This window comes from Dicentrarchus labrax, unplaced genomic scaffold (assembly GCF_905237075.1).
Source record: "Dicentrarchus labrax unplaced genomic scaffold, dlabrax2021, whole genome shotgun sequence".
NCBI classification, from domain to species: Eukaryota; Metazoa; Chordata; class Actinopteri; family Moronidae; genus Dicentrarchus; species Dicentrarchus labrax.
Window position 1 is genome coordinate 29108395 of NW_026136711.1, and position 23312 is coordinate 29131706.

Below are 23312 nucleotides of genomic sequence, written 5' to 3' on the forward strand. Positions count from 1 at the left end.
CAAAAATGCATCCATAATCTATGACTGTTTGAGTAGTAGTATGATCTCTGTCCTTGCTATCTCTTCTTTTAATCAAGATGTAAAACTGCTTGCATATTAAATATAGTCTATGTAATGCTCTCTGTAGAAGTTCTTCCTTATCAGTTGTTCATCAGAGCCTCAGATAAAGCGTTCACTGTGAGCCTGGATGTAAAATCTGTAGCTGTTCTGCTGTAGATATAGATTTTGATTGACCCTGAAAAGCTCTGACTGTGTCATCAAAGTGCCACTCGCCCTGACATCAATTCGCTCATCAAACATATCACCTCAACCTCTCTGAGCAGGGTGCTGTGACAGCTTGATGCTTTCCATTTCACCCCCTCTGCTCTCTTATCTCTCTCTCTCTCTCTCTTTGATTTGACCAATTTTTCTTTGAGTGATGATTTTTTATATCAATCAATCTCTCTGTCTCTATATCAGGGACTCTCTCAGAAATCTGTGGCATGATCTCCAGCCCTTTGATTTGCTGTGGGTATGGTTAAATAATTGGGAAAAAAAGGAGCGTGTTGGGATTCAGAGCCTCAGACAGATCAAACTAAGAAAGCAAGGCAAGGCTGACAGCCCCGGGCTGCTGTATAAAAGGAGCAGTGAGGCTGCAAGAAGATGCTAATTCTCCCCCATTCAAAGCAAAGATCCTTCTTTGGGCAAAATGGAGTCAATGACCCTCCTCCTTTGGGTAATCTAGTTCAGCTGAGTGCATTTATGATCCACAACCTGATTCACTATGTAAAATACGTAGTCATAAATGTTAAGAAGAAAGTTTATTATTTATTATATTGCAGGAATAACTCGTACCAAAATTGTGTCTTTCTCTTCACCCCTCAGGTCCCATCACCCCTCTGAGGGCAGCCAGCATGAGGTCTAATCCCTCTACAGCTAATGAGGGCAGAAAGAATCAGGCCTGTGCCCTGACTTCTGCACGTATTTACATTTGGTTTCTTCAATTTGCCTCCGTACAGCCTCTACTGGCATGAATATAATGGCCAAAAATGTGCACAGACTGAAGATTGCAGGAAATGAATGAACTTGAGAGTGAGACCAGCCGTAGTGGTACATTTTATGGAAGGAAAAATGTGCAATAATGTCAGGGAGGGACGTGCACAGGAAATTACATACTAATTAGAAGAACATGAAACCAAGCTTTTAACTTTACACAAAATATCCCATATTATCCACGGTTACCTCACCACAAAACAAAACAAAAAAACAGTTTGAATCCTTTCAAAGTTATGACATACATGAGTGTTTTAGGTTGACAACTAGTCACTCTGTTCTTGCAGCTTTTAGTGAGACAAAGAGTGACTTCTGAGATACCTCCTTCGTGTTGTCTGTGTGTCAGCCAAACTCATTTCGCTTGTTGGGTTCACCAACTGTTAGCCAAAGATAAGGTAACACCTATTTTTTTCTGCTCTGCTGTCTCTTATCATACTGTCACAGGGTGTGCACAAGTCAGTCTCCTATTTACCATCAATAGAGCAGTAAGAGTCAATCAATGGCATCACAGATTACTGTCTGGGAGCAGTTTTCAACTCTGGGACATGCCTCTGCATGTGCGTAAATACAACGAGGAAAACAAGCATGTCCTCCACTTTTATATTCCCCTTGATCCAGATGTGTATGGGGTTTTGATCTGACAGGGTGTGCGTAATCATTTCTTTCAAATCACTATAAGTCTACTAGAGTTACTTGACACATACTGGTATTTGGTTTAATTTGTAGAGGAATTAGCCACAACTTGCTCTATTGTGTAGTGGCAGTCAATGAAAATGATTATTTGATAGTAGCAGCTGTAGAGACAAGAAAGTGGAGAGGGCAAAGGGCTGTAGTTTGGAATCAAACCCAGGCCGCTGCGAAGGCTATCGTGGCAGCAACTATTTTATCTGTTATTGCAACGTGAGGAAAACAGTAGAAACAGAGCAAAGTAATCTATCTGCTGTGTTGCAGCAAAAATTAAGCCTGGTTAGCCTCTTGTGTTAGCACCCCTGTTGTGTGGACTGGCTTCATTCGAATGAAGAAGGGTGTGTCTTTTTACACAGGGCTTTTGATCTGAATGTGGCCTTGGTTAGATAGCAAGTTTATCAACAAGAAAACTCCTATGCAGTTAACCAGAATAGTTAAACCAGGCTGGTAATTTCTGTGGTTAGTTTTGGTTCTTCTGTTCTATATTTACTTTTGGTGTTTGAAATGATTTATGTAAAATTGAAGGTGATTTGGAAGGTTATCAAGAACCGGAGTCAGAATTGACACAACTATGAGAATTTATTTCTTCAGCGTACTTCATATCTTATTGGAGAGGATGTTAGACATGGAAAGGATTTGCATGCTTATGAATTCTCGTCTTTGGATAACTCAAGATGGTATTATGATTGAGAGGTTGGTTGGCTTATTGTTATGCAGAGCGTTGACAATATAGCCGTATATATTAAATATGGGTTTCAACTGAATGACAGACTTTGGCATTGCATTCTTGTCTACTGAGGCGGCTTGTGTAGAAACTGATATCTCTATCACACTCCCCATTTATCCAACTTTGATCCAGTATAGTAGGTGTAGAAATAAGATTTCTCACTGTGTTACAGTAAATTAATGAATCAGATGTGACTTCCACTTAAAGGCAAAGTTCCTGTCAATGGAATTATTGTTCTGCAGAGGACTCTGAGAATTCCAGTAAAAACTTGGAAAAAGAGACAAAATCTGATAAAATAACCAACGACTGTTTCAGGAAAGGTGAGTAACTTCCAGGCCTCTATCAACTTTGCACTGAACGTCTCTTAGGGAATGTGTATGTTGGCCAAAACAATTTTTTCCAAACATAAGATGGAAGGGTCGTCTAGTGGGTGGTGTTGTCATCACTTGAAAAATATGATTCGGAAAAAAGGAAATACTTGATTTTGGAGGGACAAAATAGTGATACAAGATGCCACAGGGCCTTATCTACATAAGAATAATAGTGCATGTATACAGAAAAAAAAAGAGGGGTTGAGAATGGAGCCTTGGGGGACTCAACGAATCATCACCAATCATGACCCAAAGAAAGTCATTCATACAATTTCATACAAAGTCTGGCATTATCTCTGAAGTCAAACCATGTTTTCAAGATATTCTGATGGTCCAACCTGAAGCTGTGCCATAAGCTCAGGATGATGATGATATTTGATGATTATCAAATGTGTTAAAACTGTTATAAGCTGACAATCTGTCCACAGTATCTCCCTTTGTTTTGGGTTGCAGAAACAGGCTCCAACAGAACGCAGCCCAGAGAAGGATAAGACCAACATGAAATGCAAAGATTAAAGATAAACTCCTATTGGGCCAAACATGTCAAGTTGTGATTCTGATGGACCACACAAGTCAAAGCAGCGTGTAGCATTTTACAAGGAAACAGATTTTGGCAGTGCCTCTTGTCTCTTCAAGCGTTTTTATATGCTGTGCTACATTAAGGTTACTGGTTAGACAGCCACTACAGCTAAGAAAGGTAGGCTACACAGCGAGGGTGAGGCTGGAAGAGAGAAGGTAAAGAGGGTGAGAGACTGAAAGACAGAATCAGAGAGATGGTGACTTTATGAGTTTCAGGCAGAGCACAGTAAATCTTAAAACAATTTGTTGTACAGCAGTGTGCAGTAGAATAAAACTCATTCATTCAGGCCTAATAAATGATTTATTTTTTCTGCTTTAAAAAAAAAAAAATTCTGCAGACAAAGATGGAAAAAAATATATATATAAAATGGAATTAAAAAGTCACAAAGGATGAAAAAATGGATGTATGGGAATACCAAGACCACCAGAGTACTAGACCCATGACTAATCAAAAACAAATGTTTCAAAGAAGACTTGGGGGAGCCAACAGTAATTTTTTCCAGCCTCTCTTCCAAATCTGATATTTCTAACCAAATTTCATATAGATACTGGGACTGTTTTGATAAAAGGCAAACACAATGTAGAAAGATAAGGCTGGAACGCTGTCTGTGTGGTCACCTCAGGGGTGCGAGCTGCAGCAATACAGCAAGGCAGCTGTCACACACATCACGCATCCTATGTGGACCAAGTGTAATTCGTTGTCCGGTCTTTAAAGCCACAAATGTGTTTTGTGAGGTCAAAGTGACCTTCGACCACCAAATTGTGATCAGTTCGTCCTTTGGTCCAAGTGTATGCTTGTGCCCGGTTTGAAGAAACTGAGGTGTTCCTGAGATGTCACGTTCACAACCTGAAAACATGCTTCCTGCCATGGCTATCACTGGTGTGGACGGAGGGATAGTCTGCTTCCAACTGAGTAAAATGATCCTTCTGGCTAAAGGAGTGACATATTCTATGCCCTAGGAAGATGATCTTCATCACATTGGACAACAAAAATGCCTGAAAGAGAATATGGATCTATTGGTCTTTCAAGTACGTTGGACAGGGCATCAGAAATGGAGGGCCAGTAACCTGAGAGCCTCGGCCAAATCCACAATGTATGAGCTAGTGTTGCAGGTGAGTTTTTACATATATTACAATAATCATCAACCGCTGGATATGTCTGTGGGATTTGGACTTTAGACAAAGTCTGTGTGCCACTTTAAATTTAATTGGATTGAAGTCGTTTTTAAATCAAAACTCTTTTGTTTATGGGGTTGTTGTTGTTTTCAATGATGAATCTGCTTTGTATTATCTTTAAAGTGCTCTCAACAGGCTTGGGCTCAATTTACTGTTCAGTAAATTCAGAATATCCTGATAATGGCAGAAAAAATGTGTTGTAAGAAAATGTTTCCACATTTGGGCAATTTGGGTTCCAGAAAAGGGAACTTAACCTCTTATTCCCCTTCCACAAACTGATGACACCAAGTAATAAAAGCCAAAACTGTTATGTATTCTGGTGAACGGTTGTTAGAATAAAACCATTATGATGGACTAGAATATCTTGACAATGTTGATCAGTGAATTTTAGATCATGATTTATGGTTATGGTTATCAAGGTCTTCTCTTTCCTGAGGAGAAATCTTTGAAGATCTTTGGCTCTCACATATCCCCTTTGCCCTCTCTGTCTGGCCCTCCCTAACCTTCCCTCTACCCAGTGCCTTGATCCATACAGTCAACTTAGCGCTGCCCCCCCCTCCCTACTTTGAAAAACCCCGTTGGCAAGAGCTTTTTGAAAACAAAAAGCAGTCACTGCAGTAGATTAACCAGGGCAGACAGAAACCTAATGTTCTGTATCTGAGCTCAGGGAACATTTACTATAACAGATGCAGAAACAAGGGTTTCCTGTAGTCAGAAGTTCACAACATCTACTAAACTCCACTGTATATTTGGACAATGATGTTTTTCCACAACAGCTATTCTACATGATAGGGCAGGCGATGGTTGAGTCAATGCCTGCTGGAAAAACAACACCCTGACGTTTCACCTTCAGCTATTGTATGACTTAAAAACAATCGAGTGAACATATCGTAGGTTGTGGATTAGTGGTTTTATCCGGTGTAGATGAAGTGACCTTTTGGTCTCATCCAGCTTTACCGTAACAATCCTTCTGGGGTTTGTAGAGAGGATAAACTAAAAGAGGACAGCATCTTTTTAATCTCGCACATGACATTGTGGATTGGACCGAAGCAGCAAGGTAGTTTCCCCCATGATGAAGTCACAGAATGTTTTTCCTCATGACTCAACATTGATCTGCTCTATGAATTGATAAAATTTAGCAATTCCCAAGAGACTGGCACTCCTCGAAAACCAATCATCCAGCGTTCCCTCAACATCTCTGTTTTTCCTCTTGAGTAATTACATGTCACAATCTGAATCGGTAGCTTTTAGATTTGTTGCAGCAGAGCCGGATGCAGCAGCGCGTCATACTTTGGCTGAAACTGCTGTATTCATCTGATGAGAATTACTTGCCAAGTATAGTTAATTTCCAATTAACCTGATTGCTGAACCCTAATCCCTTCCCCCACAGGCTGCTACTGTTGATAATGCCCCCAATTAAAAAACAATATTAGGGGCCTTTGCCTCGTTACATGGCAATTAGCAGAAGGTCCAGTTGCTCTTTGTTTGAGCAGACAGCTTCGATTTGCTTATTCAAGATGGCAGCATGGGAATGGCTGCTTGAAATTCTGCTGAAACAGAGGACTCTTTGATGTGTAGTAATGAGTGACTGTTGGGATCCACTTGTTCCTAAACAAACCTTGAGGGTCAATGATTATATATACATTCTTTCCTTCGACTGACTGGATCCACCAACAAAAGCAAACAGTTTCCAGACATTTGCTTGTATTCCACCAGTTGGCCCGTCAAGATGTAATTCCTGTGGACACTGCAAGATTACGGTTTTATAGACTTCATCAAGTCTTTGTCTCTCCTATCAACACAATTTCAAGTGTTTCTTCATCTTTATCTCTCCAAGTGAGTGTATTGTAAGGTAAAAGGCCATTAAAAATCATGTTTAAGATCAGAAGGTAATCAGAAGGGAAATCCTGTGCCGCTGAAGCCAAAGACCTCTTATCTGTCCATCTGGATATAAAACAGGATTGATTACTGAAGAAAGGGGAGGGAGGGAAACAGAACCAGACAGTGAGACAGAATGATAGTAAATATACAGAGAGAAGAAACGATTCAAAGACAAGAACCATGGTTGGGGTGTGGCACCAAAGTACGTATGCTTTTAAATCTGAATTTGTATTAAGTTATCTGCAATGGAAATTATTTGACATGGCTAAACATTGAGGATATGTTCTGAGTCACAGAAAAAGTTACGTTTCCTACCCTGGACACGAGGATGTGAAACATGCTCATAATGAATTTGAGTCAAAAAAGTCATTACTCAGTCATGTAAAATATATAATTGAGTGTAACTTGCACTTCCTTCTTATTATTATCCTAAGGAAGAATCATCATTTTGTCAGTAAAAAGTAATCCTGTGATAAACAGGAACTGTGAATAGCTAATACAGCATACTTTTTAGTTAAAGAATGGTAATTCACAGTTAATTCTTACATTACCTGATATAAGGTCGAGTTAACAAGATATTTGCTCAGCTTATCTGAAAGCAGAACAATACGTGTCCTCATAGAAATATGAAGCTATTTATTTAAATCAAACTTGCCATCAGATGTTTACATAATAAACATAAATACTGTAACATAAAAAAACTTTTGTCTAACCAAAATCCAGCTAATATGATCACATATAAAGGAATTTAAGGAGTAATGATGATCTATGAAGTGTGACCTGTTCACATTAAGTGCTTGTGACTTTATTGTACGTTGATGGTGAGCAACGTAAATTCATGATTCATGACATCATCCTGCATTATCATCATGGGTAAAAGATAACTTCCCGCTAACTATATGAATTCTACTCTTTTTATAAAGTGTTACTGAGATAAAACTGAGATAAAACTGAGATAAGACCTCCTACCTCAGTCCCTTTAAAACTGACATTTGTCTCATTGGTGGGTTCAGCTGAGGTTAAACACAAAAGAGCTCTCTGCTCACTTTTGTGGACCGGTGTGATCTTATGATATCTCAGATCTCCTCCCAGCCACATCGTGTTCTGGGGAAAAAAAACATCTCTAATTGAGAACTAGGCAGGAAAGGGGAACAACTGTTTGCACCAAGAGAGTTTGGGTTTTGCTTCCAGGGAATGCAAATGTTTCTTTTCCCTGTGTTATGGCTGTGAAATCCCAGAAACCGGATGTCTCCCCTGGGCAACTAAAACAGAGGTCGGAAGGAAACTCATGCCAATCCTTGATGGGGTGAAGGAAGGAAGTTGTTTGTCATGTCAGTTGCTGTGATACATTATTTGGATTAACTGGGTCGCATTTCAATTGAGGAGTCATATATTTAATCTCAATTTAATTCTCCAAAACAAGGAGGATATAGTACGTAGACATCTTTTTATCTATAAATGTTAGGTACCAGATGTGCTCGCCCTGCCAGGTCCTGCGTTTACAGGTGGCATAACACATTAACACATCATGATTGGCTTTATGTTGGAAAGTGAACCGACACCGTGTGTTCACGCTGCAGTACATCCTGCCTGATTGATTACTAGCTCAGAAAAAACAATGTATTACGATGCATTATTTTTGATTTTACAGAATATTAGTGTCACTATAATTGCTAAGAGGTCAAATAATTGCCATATAGTATTGATTTACTATATAGTTTTTAGTTTAGATTAGGTATTTTTGTTATTGATTTATTGTTTAAGTCAAACATTTGACTGTTCCAGCCTAAATGGGAGCAGTGGCTGCTTACATTATATTAAATTAAGTATTTTTAGGTTTTGGACTGTTTGCCTGAAGAAACATCAACCTCTACAAACTTTTTCACTGACACACACACACACACACACACACACACACACACACACACACACACACACACTTGAATTTTCCTCTTTTCTTGTGCTTCACAGGCCAAACTGTTAACTGATTTGTGGAGAAAATAATCAGCAGATAAATCACTCACGAAAGAAATGATTAGTTACAGCCCTATCAAGATCTGACTGGAGAGGGAAGGTTAAACGCTGAAGCTTAGAGCAATAATTTCATATTAATTTAGAGGTTGCACGGTGCCAAGCATGTTGAGTGTGATGGTAAGCTAACTGATGAAATACTGAAATTGCCCATTTCTCATTCACTGGATATTTTACTCCTGAAAGTAGTGTAGTGAGAAATTAGGAACATTTGCAAGCACATCACATAAAACATGCAACCCTCAAATAGACCATTTTTACACCACTTTTGACATGAAATAGTATGGTAATCATCAATGATACTAATGAAGGTTCAGTTTCATTTTTAGTGTAGCGGAGCCTCTTCAGTGAGCCAACATGATCAGAGTAAACCTGTACATTTAAATTTATCTGAGTTTTAGACTGTCAAAGGTTTTACTGTGTCAGTTTCAGGCAGAATTTAAGTCAGGACTAACAAAAGTCTCCCACAGCCAGACAGACTACCTCCAACTGTATCTCATGTGCTCTGCTTTTGGTACAAAGGTTTTTAATATCTGGTAAACATCTACTGAAGATACATGCCGAAACCAATCAGTGATCTGTTGTGCACTGAGGTGATTATGTGCCTCACTGCCTCTCAAAGCCACAAAATTGTGTTAACTTTTTAAAACTAAGTGTTGGAAATATAAAGTAAAGGATGACGCAAGAATTCACACATCAAACTTAATCTGAAACTGACTGACTTTTCCACCGCCAGCATGTTTTTCCAGTTTGTAACTGAGAAACAGCGTTTTGTAAAGAGCGACAAAGTCCAAAGTGGACAAATGGGTCAAACAAACATAGGATTTTGAGGCTTGTGTGAAACAAAAACTTAACCTTATTTTAAGTTATTTTACTTTTGTCAGGTATGTAACGTCACTGATCTTGAACCTAACTGATGATCTTTTCTTAAACCTAACCAAACTGCGATCTCAGCAAGCTTTTTTTTGAAAGTGTAAATGGATTGCATTGAATTTTATTGTGAAATGAGTCAGCTGGAGACAAAGTGCCAATTTTTTAATAAATCATTTTCCGGGTAGTTTCCATGACATTTTCCAGGTTTCCAGTCATATAATTTACCAGTATTTACCAGCCTGGTTACACTTTTAACTTTATTTTTATTCCTCCTTCTTTAATGATTAAGGGTGTCAATGACAGGTAGGTGGGGAGCATTTGAGACACTGTGTACTCTCTAATGAATTTACTAGTTTACTACAGTTGTCCTCTAATTTGGCCACAGGCAATAAGTAACAGTTCAAAGTAAGTAGAATTTATTATATTTTACATAAAATTCATCTTCTGACCTAGTAGCCACTTAAAAGAAGAAGAATGTTTGTTGCATGTAGAATTAACATTGCTGTGCATGTATTTATTAACCACAACAATAAAATATTTTTACACTGGGCTTCAATGAGAATTCTGCTCGCGGCTGCAGAAAAAATAAACTTGACGCCAAAAATATTGTTCCGTGTCTGGTAAACCCGCTTTAAAGTGTAACGTGCAGAAATCCAACAGTGAACTTTGAAACAAAATATGTAGGCAATCTTAAGCGTCGGTCCGAGTGAAGGTCTAAAATACAATTAAAAAAAACCTGGATTATTTCCAGGTTATGTCATTTTGATCAATTTCCAGGATGCGTGGGAATGTGGGGAGGTTGATTAACAGGTAAAGTAGGAGCACATCTACTGTTGAAATTCATGAATATTGGATTCCAGTGGTGAGACTGGGGGAGTTTATGACTGATTAAAGCCTAGAAATGGGGACAAATGCTAAAAAAAACCCTCACACATCTCATAATTGATTTAATGCAGGGGTAGGGGGCGTTAGGGTTCATGACTGTTTAAACCAAAGAGACTTCAAAGTGAAAACAGATGTTTTCACTTTTGTATCCCTTACAACATGAATAAAGTATGTGGTAAACCAAACCTTTTTCTGTGTGAACTTTGCATGTTCTCCCATATGCTTGTCTCTTAGAGCGTACTGGGATAGGCTCCAGCAGTTTGACCATGAAATACGGTCAAATGAGGGATGGAGGGATGGCTTTCCTTGTCAATGTAAAACAAGCTGTGAGAATAAAAACACACCTTTTCTTGAGAAGACTTAAAAATGTGTCCCAGGGAATCTCACTCTTTCTCATAGCTCCTTGGGACAATCGTTGTACTCTTGTGCAAGTATGTTACTTTCAAGTAGGATCCAGGACATGGTTAGAACAAGTCACAGGTACCACAAGTAACAAAATGTGACGTAGACACAGATAATTACAGTAATATATATTCATAACTTATTATTTACACGGTGAACACTACTCTGCCCTACAGTGTGTTGTTGTTGTGGTGACTGAGGTGATGTTTCTAACACTAATTGTATTCTCATTGCAGCATGCAACTTTAACTAAACTAGATAAGTAACTGAAATCTTAGAAAAATAAATGAAAACTTAGATGTAAGCAAAGGATACATCCATAAGACACCAACACGCCAAGAATTTTGCAGAATGTAGTAAAAATTGTTTAGTAAATTGTGCCCTCTGGTGGGTATTGAGGAGAATGAGCACACTGGACACAAGTACATAAATATTATTAGCAAAATGTACCAAGGCATCAAAAGTAAAGGTACATACTCAAAAATAATGATCAATTTCATATACGGTTTTATCATAATATATGTCATATTATTGCACAATTAGGGTTTAAGTAAGATTTTAATACTGTAGTTAAGTAAAGGTGGGGCAAACTTTAACTATAACTACATCTATAATTATGGTTAATACAATCTATGCATCACATTTTAAAAGCAGATCATGTGTTTTTATTAAAAAAAACCCAATATACTATAGTAATTGTCAAATAAAGTACAATATTTCTCCCTGAAATATAAGTATTATTCGATTTACTGCATAAACATTTAATCTATAAAATCACATTTGAGATGCTGGAAAGCAAATGTTTGGCATTTTTACTTTATTAACGACTTAATTTATTATCAGAATTGTTGTTTTACTGAATAATCCATTAATAGACTCATCGTTTCAAAACCAGTCTCATTTGTTTATTGTTTTATGGTATTTATGTATCTATTGCCTGTATCTTTTTGGATGTATTTTAAAGTAATAACTCGTTTCAAAAGCCTTTTATTTCATTTACACTAATTTCTCTTAATATAAATTACAATAAGATTTTGTGAATGAAAGGTGCTATATATTAAGTTTGTTATTAGTATTATTAACATTATTATTATTTTACATGTGTACTTAATAAATACCCATTAACAGGCAGTGTCAAAAGGATAAATTAGTGGGTCAGTCAGCAGAAGCCCAAGGTTTGCAGTCAAACATTGATCAAAAAATCACAGATTTTCGAGTGGACATAAGAGACAAAAGTTTTAACAAACTTAAAGCTACTTAATGGGAAATATAAGAGGAAACTATGTATGTATATTATGGGGTTAATTATTATTTTATTTGAACAAATAACTACTTATGTACCTACTGTTGATTCCGTATTTTTCTGTATTTATGTACATTTAGGGTTACTTCAAAAGAAGCTTTATTCTGAAAATTAGAAAATGAGGGCTCGTCCGGGATTTGAACCCGGGACCTCTCGCACCCTAAGCGAGAATCATACCCCTAGACCAACGAGCCACGTGACACTGCTCAAGAAATTAGAATTAAAGAGAGCTGAGGTAGACTGAACCAACGGTCAGCGGTTCAACTCCCAACGGTTGCAAATCAACAAACGGTCGCGTCAAAACTAAATACAGGAATTAACGTTAATAAATGTCCGAGCACAAATATTGTCCCTTAGCTGCCACAACACTTTCGGTTAATTATATGCCTTCTTCTTTTAAATGACACGGTCTATGCTGCTTACCTAGGTTGACTCGCATCGTGGCTGTCGTCAAGAGTTTTGTGGGGTTTGTTTTTCTCCTAAAGCAGAAAACAAAGTTGCTCGACATATTTACACCAAATTAAAAAATGTCTCTTTCACTCACGAATGTGTATTTCTATGGCAACGCTCAACGTTCAAACGTTTACGTGTTCACCGAAAATGTTTGTATTAACTTACGTGTTTACGTTAATTAACAGTTGGACGTGTCACTGTTATTCAGGAGGGGGGAAAAAAGTCCGTTATTTTAAAACTGCACACACACACACACACACACACACACACACACACACACACACACACACACACACACACACACACACACACACTGTTGTTACGTCACTTAACAACCGCCAGAGGTCGTCGCGCGCTGTCCAGAAGAAGCAGAGGCTCCAACAAACGGGCCGAGAGGACTCACTCCCCAGTACTTCCGTATTCGTTTAAATTCCTGTGCAGACGAGGCGGTCCGAGTCTGTGTGTCCCTGGCTGTCTGACTGTGTTGAGAGAATTTAAAATAAGAATAGTTTGACCGCTTTTTATTGTTCTAAATCTGCCTAATCTCTATCTTTCTTTCTTTCTTTCTTTTTTGTTTTACTTCCCTGTAATCGGATTGTGTTTTGTTCAAGGATTGTTTTAGCTATTGTGTTCGACTTTCTTTGTCAGTTTTCTGTTTATTTAGTGTCTACATTGTCTGATTTGTTCCCTCTGACTCTGTTTGACTTCCTTTACTATGTAAAACGTTTAAACTGAAGTTACAAAGAAAATAGTTTGACAGAGGAAAAGAGTGTATATTCTACCATTTACTCTCATCAAACCAATGCAGGCTACAAAAGATACAAACAACTGTGTTTAAACAAAATACAACCTAACATTTATGTGTATGTGGATTGCCATTCATTTTATATTGGTGTATGTGATAAATACAAAAAATAGTATCTGCTTTGTTTCTAATCATTTCAATGCACATTGTAGGGGGAAAGACAGCCATCAAGGATTAAGCACAGCATTATTTGATGCTGATCACTTTCATTAGAACAGTCCATTAACTGATCCATTAAACTCACATTATTGTAGGGTTTATAAATCAGTGGACGCAAATTAGCGGCAAACACAATGCAGACAGTAGAGCAGCTTTAAATGATTGTAAATAGGAGCTCCCTTAATGACTGATGACTACATGTGACACCTGATTGCGGGCTGGGAAAGCAGGTCACAGATGTAATGCATATTGATGTCTGATGTAGGTAGCCTAATGCACATTCCTGATTGCCGTTACATGTATTAGCTGCTCCAGTTCCTGCCAGATCACAGACCACAGATCAGAGCTGATCTTTTGCATGCAAAAATGGTTACACACTGGACTTTTAATGTTCTTTTTTCACCCCATTTAGTTGAAACAGCATACTTGAGCTACAAGAAGCTGCATCGGACTCAATTCATTAAAAGTTCAATATGAAAGCAAAGTCAAGACAACAAAGTAATATTCAAACGTATGTTTTGACACTTTACTGACAAGGGACTAAGTACCAAACATGTACGAAAACTCATAAAAATGCTGACTCAGTGGATTTTATGTATGTCTTAAAATCCACTACTTTGACCACTGAGCCTTGAGACCAGTTCGGCTTGGTTGCTGGGTGACAGGATGTGTTTTGTGTTACGTCCACGGATGCCTTATACATAGAACTACAGAAGATGACGCCCCTGGAGGCTCTCAGTCGATGTGTTTGTGTGTCTAGCAGATGGCAGCTTCAGTTCAGACACCCATAGCAGGAGGGGTTGGCACATATTTCACAAGGATCTGAAGACGTGATGATATTCACTGTGAAGTGCAAGAAGAAAAAAAAAGAAACATAAATATTAATTTGACCTAAAAGATGTTTTTGTACCACCCAAGGGCCAGCTTTTCCAAAAGTGTTAATATTGATAATGGGATCCATATAAATATCCGTCTCAATACAGCAACAAGGGTGTCATCTGTGTCTAATGAGCTTGAATGGTCTCCAAAGACTATTTGCACAGCTTTCCACAGGCCTCTTGTATGGCATTATCATTACAGAGCCACTTTATGGTGCAGTAGTTGCAGGATGTGTATAATACGATATGTAAACAGTGAACTCTTGAGTGAGCTTGCATCTGTTGTCACTCTCTTTAATCTCGAGTCCTGGAGAGAGAGCGAGAGTGAATGCTTTAGTAATAAAACTGTTAATTAAACAGCGTTTTTAAGAGCCTGTGTGTGGTTGTTCCCCGTATCGATTGGACAAAATCCAAATGTTGATATTGACGCTCTCTGAACAGGTAGTTTTTAAAATAAATAATAAAATAAAAAGTAGTAGAGCAGATCGATTATTTAAGGACTACTTTGACATTTTCTGGAAATTGTCTTATTCTCTTGAGAGTGTTGGATGAGAACATTGATCAGACTCGTGTGTGTAAGGATCAAAGTGCTAAGCTGACCAGCTGATGCAGCCTCTTAGTTAAACAAAATGTTTAATGATATTGATATTATATTTTATCACTGTCAACAAATCCCATTAAAAAACCAAAACTAGCAATTGATTCACACACATATTTCCAGTGTAGCCAAAGCCTAATATAGCTTATTCCTCTGTGCCATAGAGCTCCATTGTTGTCCAATTACTACATCCATGATATGTCCTTCCTTATAATGAACATGGCAACTATTTATTTTAAATCAATCACACATTACACTGTTTTCTTGTTGTAAATACCCACTATTGCACTAAATGTGTATTAATCCATGGCTCAATTGTCCCCAACATTGTGAGGATTTAAGCCTTAATCTTTCTTGGATCCTGCAGTATTATTTATTATTGTGATTAAGCATTCTGATGTGTTATATTCCATATCTATGATTTACACTTTTGTTATTTGTTTCTGTTTCGCTCGGCTTTACTTAGTCTGGAGAAAACGAGGCCGGCTCCCTTCCCTTGACACACTGGCCGAAAGATCTGTGGCAGGAGGGGGTCGGCGCAAACAGCTACCACACTCGTCTCAGCCAAGTGAGGGCTAACGCTGTCGTCTACATCCATCAGCTCCATCAGCTGCTGCACCGTCTCCAAGGGGAAGCTCCTGTCTCCAACCTGCAGGAGAAGGAAGAAGAAGAGAGAAAAATCAGGCGCAATTATAACCTTCTAAGTGCAGGTACTTTGGATTTAGGAAGAGAGCATGCTGAACAGGTCTTTTAATCAGAAATCTGAGTCAGAATCAGAAATACTGTAATAATCCCAGGGGGAAATTACTTAAATTATTTAATGGGGAGGATAAGGGGTGCATGGGCTTGAATTAGCTCAGTGTATTCTCAAACTTGAATTGAAAGAGAGGTTGTTGCCTTGAAGGATAGAGACAGCATGACTTGACTCAGTAATTCATTAGAGGACGTGAAACATCCTTAAACAGGCCTGACAACATCTGGATTTGTGTCAAATACTACTTCTTCAAAGATGCGTTAAATATGAAAAATAAAAAAAATCGAGTGAGAAGAAAGAAACAAAACCAAATGCCCCGATCGATAAGACAGCATTTCCAAGAACAAGTGATGCTCACCTCAACCTGCACGCCTACAGCTCCCCTGCACACACACAGCACCAACACAAGGACAACACCCTGGACTCTCATTTTCAGATGATGCTAGATGCTTCACAGTTTAGAGGAGTGCTTCTTCTGTGGTTGCTGTAGAGCTGCTCGGCCTCTTATAGGGTGTCTGGACAGATTAGTGAGTGATTTATTAACAAAGAAAGCGGGCAGGGTGAGGAGAGTAAAGGTGTGGGGGGGTCAAAGATAACCAAAGGCTGGCCGTACTGTAAGTAGATTGGATCCTCTTTTTTGTAGTTTATAACCACTACACATTTTGTTTATAACCTCAATCTCTGTTGTTTCCACCGTCAGCACGATATATAATTATTGACTTGGGGTTTTTCATCCGATGCCTCAGTGCCACCTAATAAATCTCATCCCTTGTCCCTCTCCCACAGATATTCCTCACTGAGCTGTCTGATAAGCCGTACACGTACAGCGCTGATCCATATAGGTCACTTGTTTTAAGGGCTGTGATATTTGCAAATTATGACGTTGTCCAGATACCAATATGGCAGCTTTTTTTTGTGTGTTTGTTGAAGCAGTCAGAAAAAACTTAATGCAAAATGTTTTCTCCCCCATAAAACTTGAATAGCTGAAACATTTAGGCATCAGAAGTTTGATGCTTATGTCAGCTTTGGTGAGAAGCAGCAGCTCTTTCCCAAAGTCTGACAGCAGATTAGAGTCACATCTGTGAGCTCCTAATGATGAATTGTAGGCTGACTGTGTGAACATTGTTTCAGAAGTCACATCAACGTCACAAAAATCGACCTAGTTTGGTAAGTTTTACTTTTTTTAGTTCAGTTAAAAGAGGGAATGACGAGGCTTTGACTTTCCTTGTTTATTTTCTTTTTTAGAACTTTGGGACAGACTTTGTATTTTGGGTCGAACTGTCTACAGAGAGAGACAGGAGTGTTTCAGACTGAGGGTGGTGTTGCATGCAAACATTTACCAGTAGCCCTCACCAAAATGTACATAGGAATGTAGAAATGTGTATCTATACCTTCAAATACTCATCCAGTATTAGAGACCCAAATTCACCGAAAAAACCTGTTCTGTATATTCTGTATAATCAGAAAACACACACACACACACACACACACACACACACACACACACACACACACACACACACACACACACACACACACTCTCTCTCTCACACACACACACACACACACACAAAATATCTGTTAATAAAAAACCATAAAGTAAATAGTCTCAGTATTGTTGGACAAATCAATAAAGATTTTCACTGATTTTCATTCAAATATGCATTATATAACTCTTAACTAGGCGGAAGAGGGCATTTGAACACGTAATCACAGTGAAGTTTTACGTTTCTAAAGATAATCTGAATTGATCTTATCTTTGAAAAGAAGACACAGAAATGTCCTATGTCTCCTAGACAATGAGTGATATAACATAGAAGTTACAAGGATAAGAACACTATTAAGACCAGTACAGGTCTCAAAGACTTAATAACATGTAAAGAATGTGCAGGACATAAATATAATGGAAAGGTCCAGTGTGGCTTCTGGCATTCAAAATAGGGAAATGAGCAGAAATAAGCGTCAGCTGTCTTCAGTGTGACATAATTCACAGACCTGAAACTAGATAAAAGATAATTTGCACAGTGGATCTTCAGAAAGATGAATTATATCTTTGTTTAAATGGGTTGTGAATGGAACATAATTTGATGATGCTCGGAGATATATGTAATTGAAGAGCTGTGGATAAGAAAGATACGAAGATAGATAAGATGAATGGTAGAAAACACTCCTAACTTTCCAAGTATGCAGCAATCAACTTGAAGGGTGAGTAAGCCTGTTATGTAATAAATAGCAAGTAAAAACTAAATCAGAAAAAATTAGAAAATGTTATTAATGGGAGTTGTTGCAATTCTTTGCATAGTTCACAAGAATTTTGGACAAAGGCAACACTAACCAACCCAAAGTATAGATGTTATATTTGCTTGCTTTCTTCTTTAAGATTTAACAAAACATTAAATATGAGTTTTCAGGATGTATGTGTGTTTAATTCAGAAGTGGGGAGTAATTAGTACAAAAAAGTTTGTTTTTTTATGTATCTGTACTTGAGTATAACTTTTTATTTTTACTCCCTAGTTACACAAATATCTGTACTTCATACTCCTTACATTTTCAAAACAGGCTTGTTTTATTGCATTTGAGGGGAATTATTGATTATTATTATTATTAGTTGCATCATTGCACGCCTTCCCAACATCAAAACCAGTGCATATCGCGCGTGACAGACGTAACATGACGAAAAAAGAGAGGGAGAGAGGGAGACCTCTTCAGCTTTGCACAGAAACAGCTGGTAGAAATGTCCTTCAGAGAAACCAAGATAGTTCTTAATACCTTTTCACTTTTATTTGTTTGTAGAAGTTGAATCAATACTTTTACCAGAGTGTTTTTAAGTATCAGTACCTCTGCTTAATAAAGAGCGTATGTACTGGTTTATTTTAAAATGCATGCGAGTATGGTTTCTTCAGTAATAAGTTCATACTTTTTTCAACAGAGTCAATTAATAAAACAGGAAACTGACAGTAGTACAGGCTCAGTGAAAGCAATCAGAGGGTTTTGATTTGGAGGTGACATTGCAATTGATTCAATGAATCCACTGCCCTAACAACAAAGGCAGTTCTTAGATCAGTTCTGGTTTGTGGCCCCTGAAGCATCACTTAATTATATGATAATTTACTAACAAGTGCTTTGTCGAAAAATTGTGGTTATTATGTCACTCAGGCAGGGAAGGCCAAATTACTTTATCATATGGAATAGTGTAGTGCAGGGGGTGTAATTATTGTATCACCTGTATTGAACCTGAGTGCAGAGTAAAAAAATGAGTTCAGGAGCATCAGAGTGGAGGTCTGTATTTCATGACATTTCCTATTTCTTACATAGATTTATTCACTTGTTCATATTATGTATATTCATATATTATAATATTTTAATGACTTTTATGTCCCTACTCCCTCCTCCACACTGCCAAGATAGAAATCTGAAGGAGACATAATGGTCAAATTTAAACATATTCTAATTGTTCATAGTGTAAAAGTCTTTTTTGTAGTGAAGTGAATTTTATTTTCTCTATAAAGCAACAAGAACAAAAACAGTAGCAGAATTTGCCTTGTTAGCATTGCTGCACATTCATACTGTACTGTACAGCGTGTGCTATATACACTGACTGTATAGCAGTCACACCTCAGATATACAACACTCTTCGTTACATTAATTATCTGCCTTCAGGCATGAAGAACGTGAGAATATTACAGGTTTCTGAGCTGGTAAAGTCCACCGGGGGGCTGGACTGACAATATACAGTAACTGTATAATGAGGTAGCTTGGGTGGGTCACATAAGATGCATAAAATAAATTATTCACAACACCAACCATGGATATATCTTTAAAGCTGAAATGAAGGAGACTTCAGCAGATAACCTATGGCCCCAAAAACGCAGATAATGCACTCTGTCTTCGTATTACCATAAACAGATATATAGCCTAGTCAGAGTGCAGTAGGTCTTCTCCCTGAGAAACTCTAACACTGATTTTATTTCTTATTACCTTGAAATTGACGAGTAATTAAGAAAAGCATCAAGCAATCCTCCAATATTATTTTGAGGTATCTCATTTGTTAAGATAACTTGACATATTTGTTTGAATTGTTACATTTATTTAAACCTGTTTTTAGAATTTGATTCTTGTCTTATAATAAAATAAGTATCAATCCAATCTCTGTTGTTAAAAGTTCAATTTCAGTCATAACTTGAAGAGCAGTAAAGACAGTGCATAAGTATCTGTGATGCAATCTTACAGAGCATACAGCCACCTTTATATTATTGTTTATAGTTTGTAGACTATTTTAATCCTCATAGAAAGTTGTGAAAGTTAAGTTCCATTGCGAAAACATATAATTAACGAAAGAAATAAACCAGTATTTTAAAGCCCAATATATAGAAACTGAAAACAACAAACTACAGAAGACTGGCGAATAGCTCATGAAAAGTTGAGCATCTTGTCTCTAAAGACCCAGATATGTTTTCTGGACACCAAAACAAAGCTAAAAGGACAGTAAACACTGACTTACATTCATCAGGTGACCACAGACACAACTCCAAAGCTGGAGATATAATGGTGGCCTTAATCCATTAATATAACATATTAAGAGTAAAAACAAGACTTTTTCCACAAATGATCAGCATATACTAATAGATATAGTAATAATAGTAATAAAGTGTTTGCAGGAAAAAGCACAACGTACACAAGATCTATCGATGAAGGCTTTTTATTCAAAACAATGTCAATAAAAAAGAGGAAAAATGAAAAAAAAGAAACTTTTCTTTTAAATATGCATTTAAAGCTTGGCAAGATATAAATGTAACAAACAATATAAATTTCAATAAAGAACTGTCAGCAGGAAAATATAGTAGTAAATAGGCTAGTAACAGTTTACAAAAAAACAAACCTCAGTCTGATTTTTCTTTCTTTTTGGGGGCTTTTTTTTGTCTAACAGCGACTTAAAAATGTCGTGTGAGTGGGTGAGAATCTCTGTATTCAGGGAACATAAAGTCATTGTAGATGCACATTTTAGAGATTCCCTGAAATAGTTTTGAGGGGGAGGAAAAAAAAATCACAAGTCATAAGCTGAGAAAAATATTTCTGGTTTGGTGGATTGTTTAGCAGCCAGTGCAGGCAGCGAAGGCGCAGATCTCACAGACGTCCATGGGAACCATAGCTGGAAAAAAGAGATAGACAAGAAAGACAAACATCAGATACACTGTTGAATCACCACCTATCCATAACCTGACATGTTCACTTAAAGTTTAGTGTATATATATTTGTCTCACCCAGTCTGCCCAGGGATGCAGATGCTCCTCTCTGCTTACAGAGGGGCAGGAACTCCTGGGGGAGCATGGGGTCGGCACACAGGGACATGGGGCTCGCCCTGAGTCGGGGGCTTTGTTGTCCTGTTGCATGGCTGAGCTCCGTCAGCTCCTGAAGCCTCTTGACGGCTTCCAGCGAGAAAGACAATCCATTCTCCTGGAAGAAAAAAAAAGATGTTGGCATTAAAGGACTGCAACTTAAGCAAAGGCCCTGTTCGCTAATGTAGCATTAGTTAAAATAATGTGACAATGATAGAAAAGTTTGCACAGTAGTTGTGTCATTTCTGACTTTCTGACTCTAATGAGTAGTCTCTGGCCAGGTAGTCTCATCATGAAAACATCAGTCATGCATAAATGTTGAATGATGCACTTACTTCAACTTGCACGGCCTCAGAGGTCCAGCCGAGGGCCAGGACGAGGACAGCGATGGTGGCGAGGGTGGCCTTCATAGTGACAGTTGACAGTTTGTCTTGCAGCGTCTTTGTCTCTTTTGGTTGATGTGCTCAGCAGGTGCTCAGCTCAGTGTCTGCCTTCCCTCCGTCCAAAAGCCTCCTTTTAAACAGTTCTGCCCTGCAGCGCAGCGGTCATGTGACCAGAGGCGCTACAAATGGGAGCAAAGTTTTTCTCATGGGTTAATGAGTAGTGATGGGGTTTTACAGGGTTGTAAAGGGGAATTCATAAATCCTACTTTGACCTCATCACCTGTCTGATTATTTTTTATGGATCTTTGGCTCACTTCACTTCTCTGTCTTGCAGAATTGATCACACCTCTGGCGGGTTAAACAGTTACCAGCTACTCCATTGATGATGATGAAACCACACCAGCCCATTGTTAGAAACTCCTGTTACTCACACCTATGCAAATTATTGAACTTTGTTTTATAAGTGAAATACCCGTATTATCATATTTTGAATAATAATAATGTTTTTATACATAAATGTCCTGTTTTTACAGAATATATTGCTTATATATGACAGAATAATATATCCTATGCCAGGTACTTTTGTTGCCTTTCTTACAATCTTGAGGGATTACACATCCAACTGCATCTAACGAGGCTAAAACAAACCATTAAATCTATATGCAAATGTTATTTTATCCCATGTGAGCTGCTTGCAGAGCTCTCATTAGCTTGTGGTGTGGAATAATCAGATGGTATTTACTGAATACTGGTGCGTGACATGAGTGTTGTTTCAGCTTCTGCCGCTGAAAGAATTGTTTATTTATTTAGCCCTTGAGCTCGGCCAGATCTGAATTAATTATCGATAACAAATGTGAGATAAGGTTATATTTCCTAAAATGTTTTCAGGCAAGCTAGACGCTGGCTGTGTGTAGAACAATTGATGTAAAAGCTTTCTGGGTGAGGGTGTGAGTTGAATTAAGATTAAGGAAGGAGTTTGTAGATAACTTGGTTGCTGCAAATAACATGAATACCTATAGATGCGTTTCCCTTAAGGCCAAAGAGTTGTCCTTTAAGTAAACAGTGCTTCACTAACGAGATGAAAAACACTTCAGCACAGACAGACAGACGCATCGGTTACTGAAAGAATCAAACCTGTGACCTTCCAGTAGTGGCTAATCGCCACGGCTCTCAAGGACAGCGGGTGGCACGCAAAAAAATCAGTTGACCTCGCTTCTAAGTGGCATGATACACAGCAGTGTAAGGGTGTGGCAGGCCAGCGACACATCTGTGAGGTTTTTAATGAGCTCATTAAATACGATTCTTTACGCAGAGCATGAAATATCTGTCTGCTGAAAAGACCAGGGTGGCACGTTGCATCTCAACATTGTTGTCGTCACCGAGCCTTGATTTTCTGCCTAATATCTAATTCTTTTCTGAAGTGGCAATTTATGAGGTTATTCTAGTTGATAAATGCATGGTGTTGTTTTTTTTAATCTGTTTAAAATGAAAACAGTTTGCTAGAACAAACAAGAAGAACAAGTATTATCTGTGTAGGTGCACATGATATAGCTAATGTATAATGCCAGACTTCATTATCAACCAGGCAACAGATTCTAGCTTCATTGTGTGGCCATCAATTTGTAGTAATTTAATTAATTGGCCAGGTATGAAAACATCAGTCATGCATACACTTTAAGCGATGCACTTACATCAACCTCAAAAGTCCCAAAGAGGGCCAGAACGAGGACGGTGACACACAATCAACTTCATTGTGTGTGGTATTCAATTTGTAGTAATTTAATTAACTGCTGTTTTGTCAATACTGTATGCACCTAAAAATCAATTTATTATTATTTATTTAACAGAAATGATAGGGGCCTGAATTATTACCTAATCTTGTCGAGGGGGCCCCCGAGTAACACATTTTTTGTCAGTCAAGTGAAACTGAAAACCGTATTTGACAACCTGGGACTGAGAGCGGACTGTGAAATGTGTAGGAGAAACTATGGCGACCGTA

The 23312-nt window shown here is 38.0% G+C and overlaps 2 protein-coding genes and 1 non-coding gene across 3 annotated transcripts; all 3 read right to left on the reverse strand.

Moving 5' to 3' along the window:
- Positions 1-12069: 12069 nt before the first annotated feature.
- Positions 12070-12141, reverse strand: trnap-agg (transfer RNA proline (anticodon AGG)). The gene has a single exon. It is a non-coding gene; the product is annotated as a tRNA-Pro (tRNA).
- A 1722-nt stretch (positions 12142-13863) lies between these two features.
- Positions 13864-16075, reverse strand: LOC127371687 (guanylin-like). Its single transcript, XM_051414656.1, has 3 exons — positions 15953-16075; positions 15303-15489; positions 13864-14207 (listed from the first exon to the last, which is right to left on the reverse strand). The coding sequence occupies exons 1-3, from the start codon at positions 16022-16024 to the stop codon at positions 14137-14139; spliced, it is 330 nt and encodes a 109-aa protein (XP_051270616.1). The 5' UTR covers positions 16025-16075; the 3' UTR covers positions 13864-14136.
- Positions 16076-20277: 4202 nt separating this feature from the next.
- On the reverse strand, positions 20278-21429 carry si:ch211-220m17.5 (guanylin family protein). Its single transcript, XM_051414657.1, has 3 exons — positions 21266-21429; positions 20856-21048; positions 20278-20743 (listed from the first exon to the last, which is right to left on the reverse strand). The coding sequence occupies exons 1-3, from the start codon at positions 21338-21340 to the stop codon at positions 20685-20687; spliced, it is 327 nt and encodes a 108-aa protein (XP_051270617.1). The 5' UTR covers positions 21341-21429; the 3' UTR covers positions 20278-20684.
- Positions 21430-23312: the final 1883 nt, after the last annotated feature.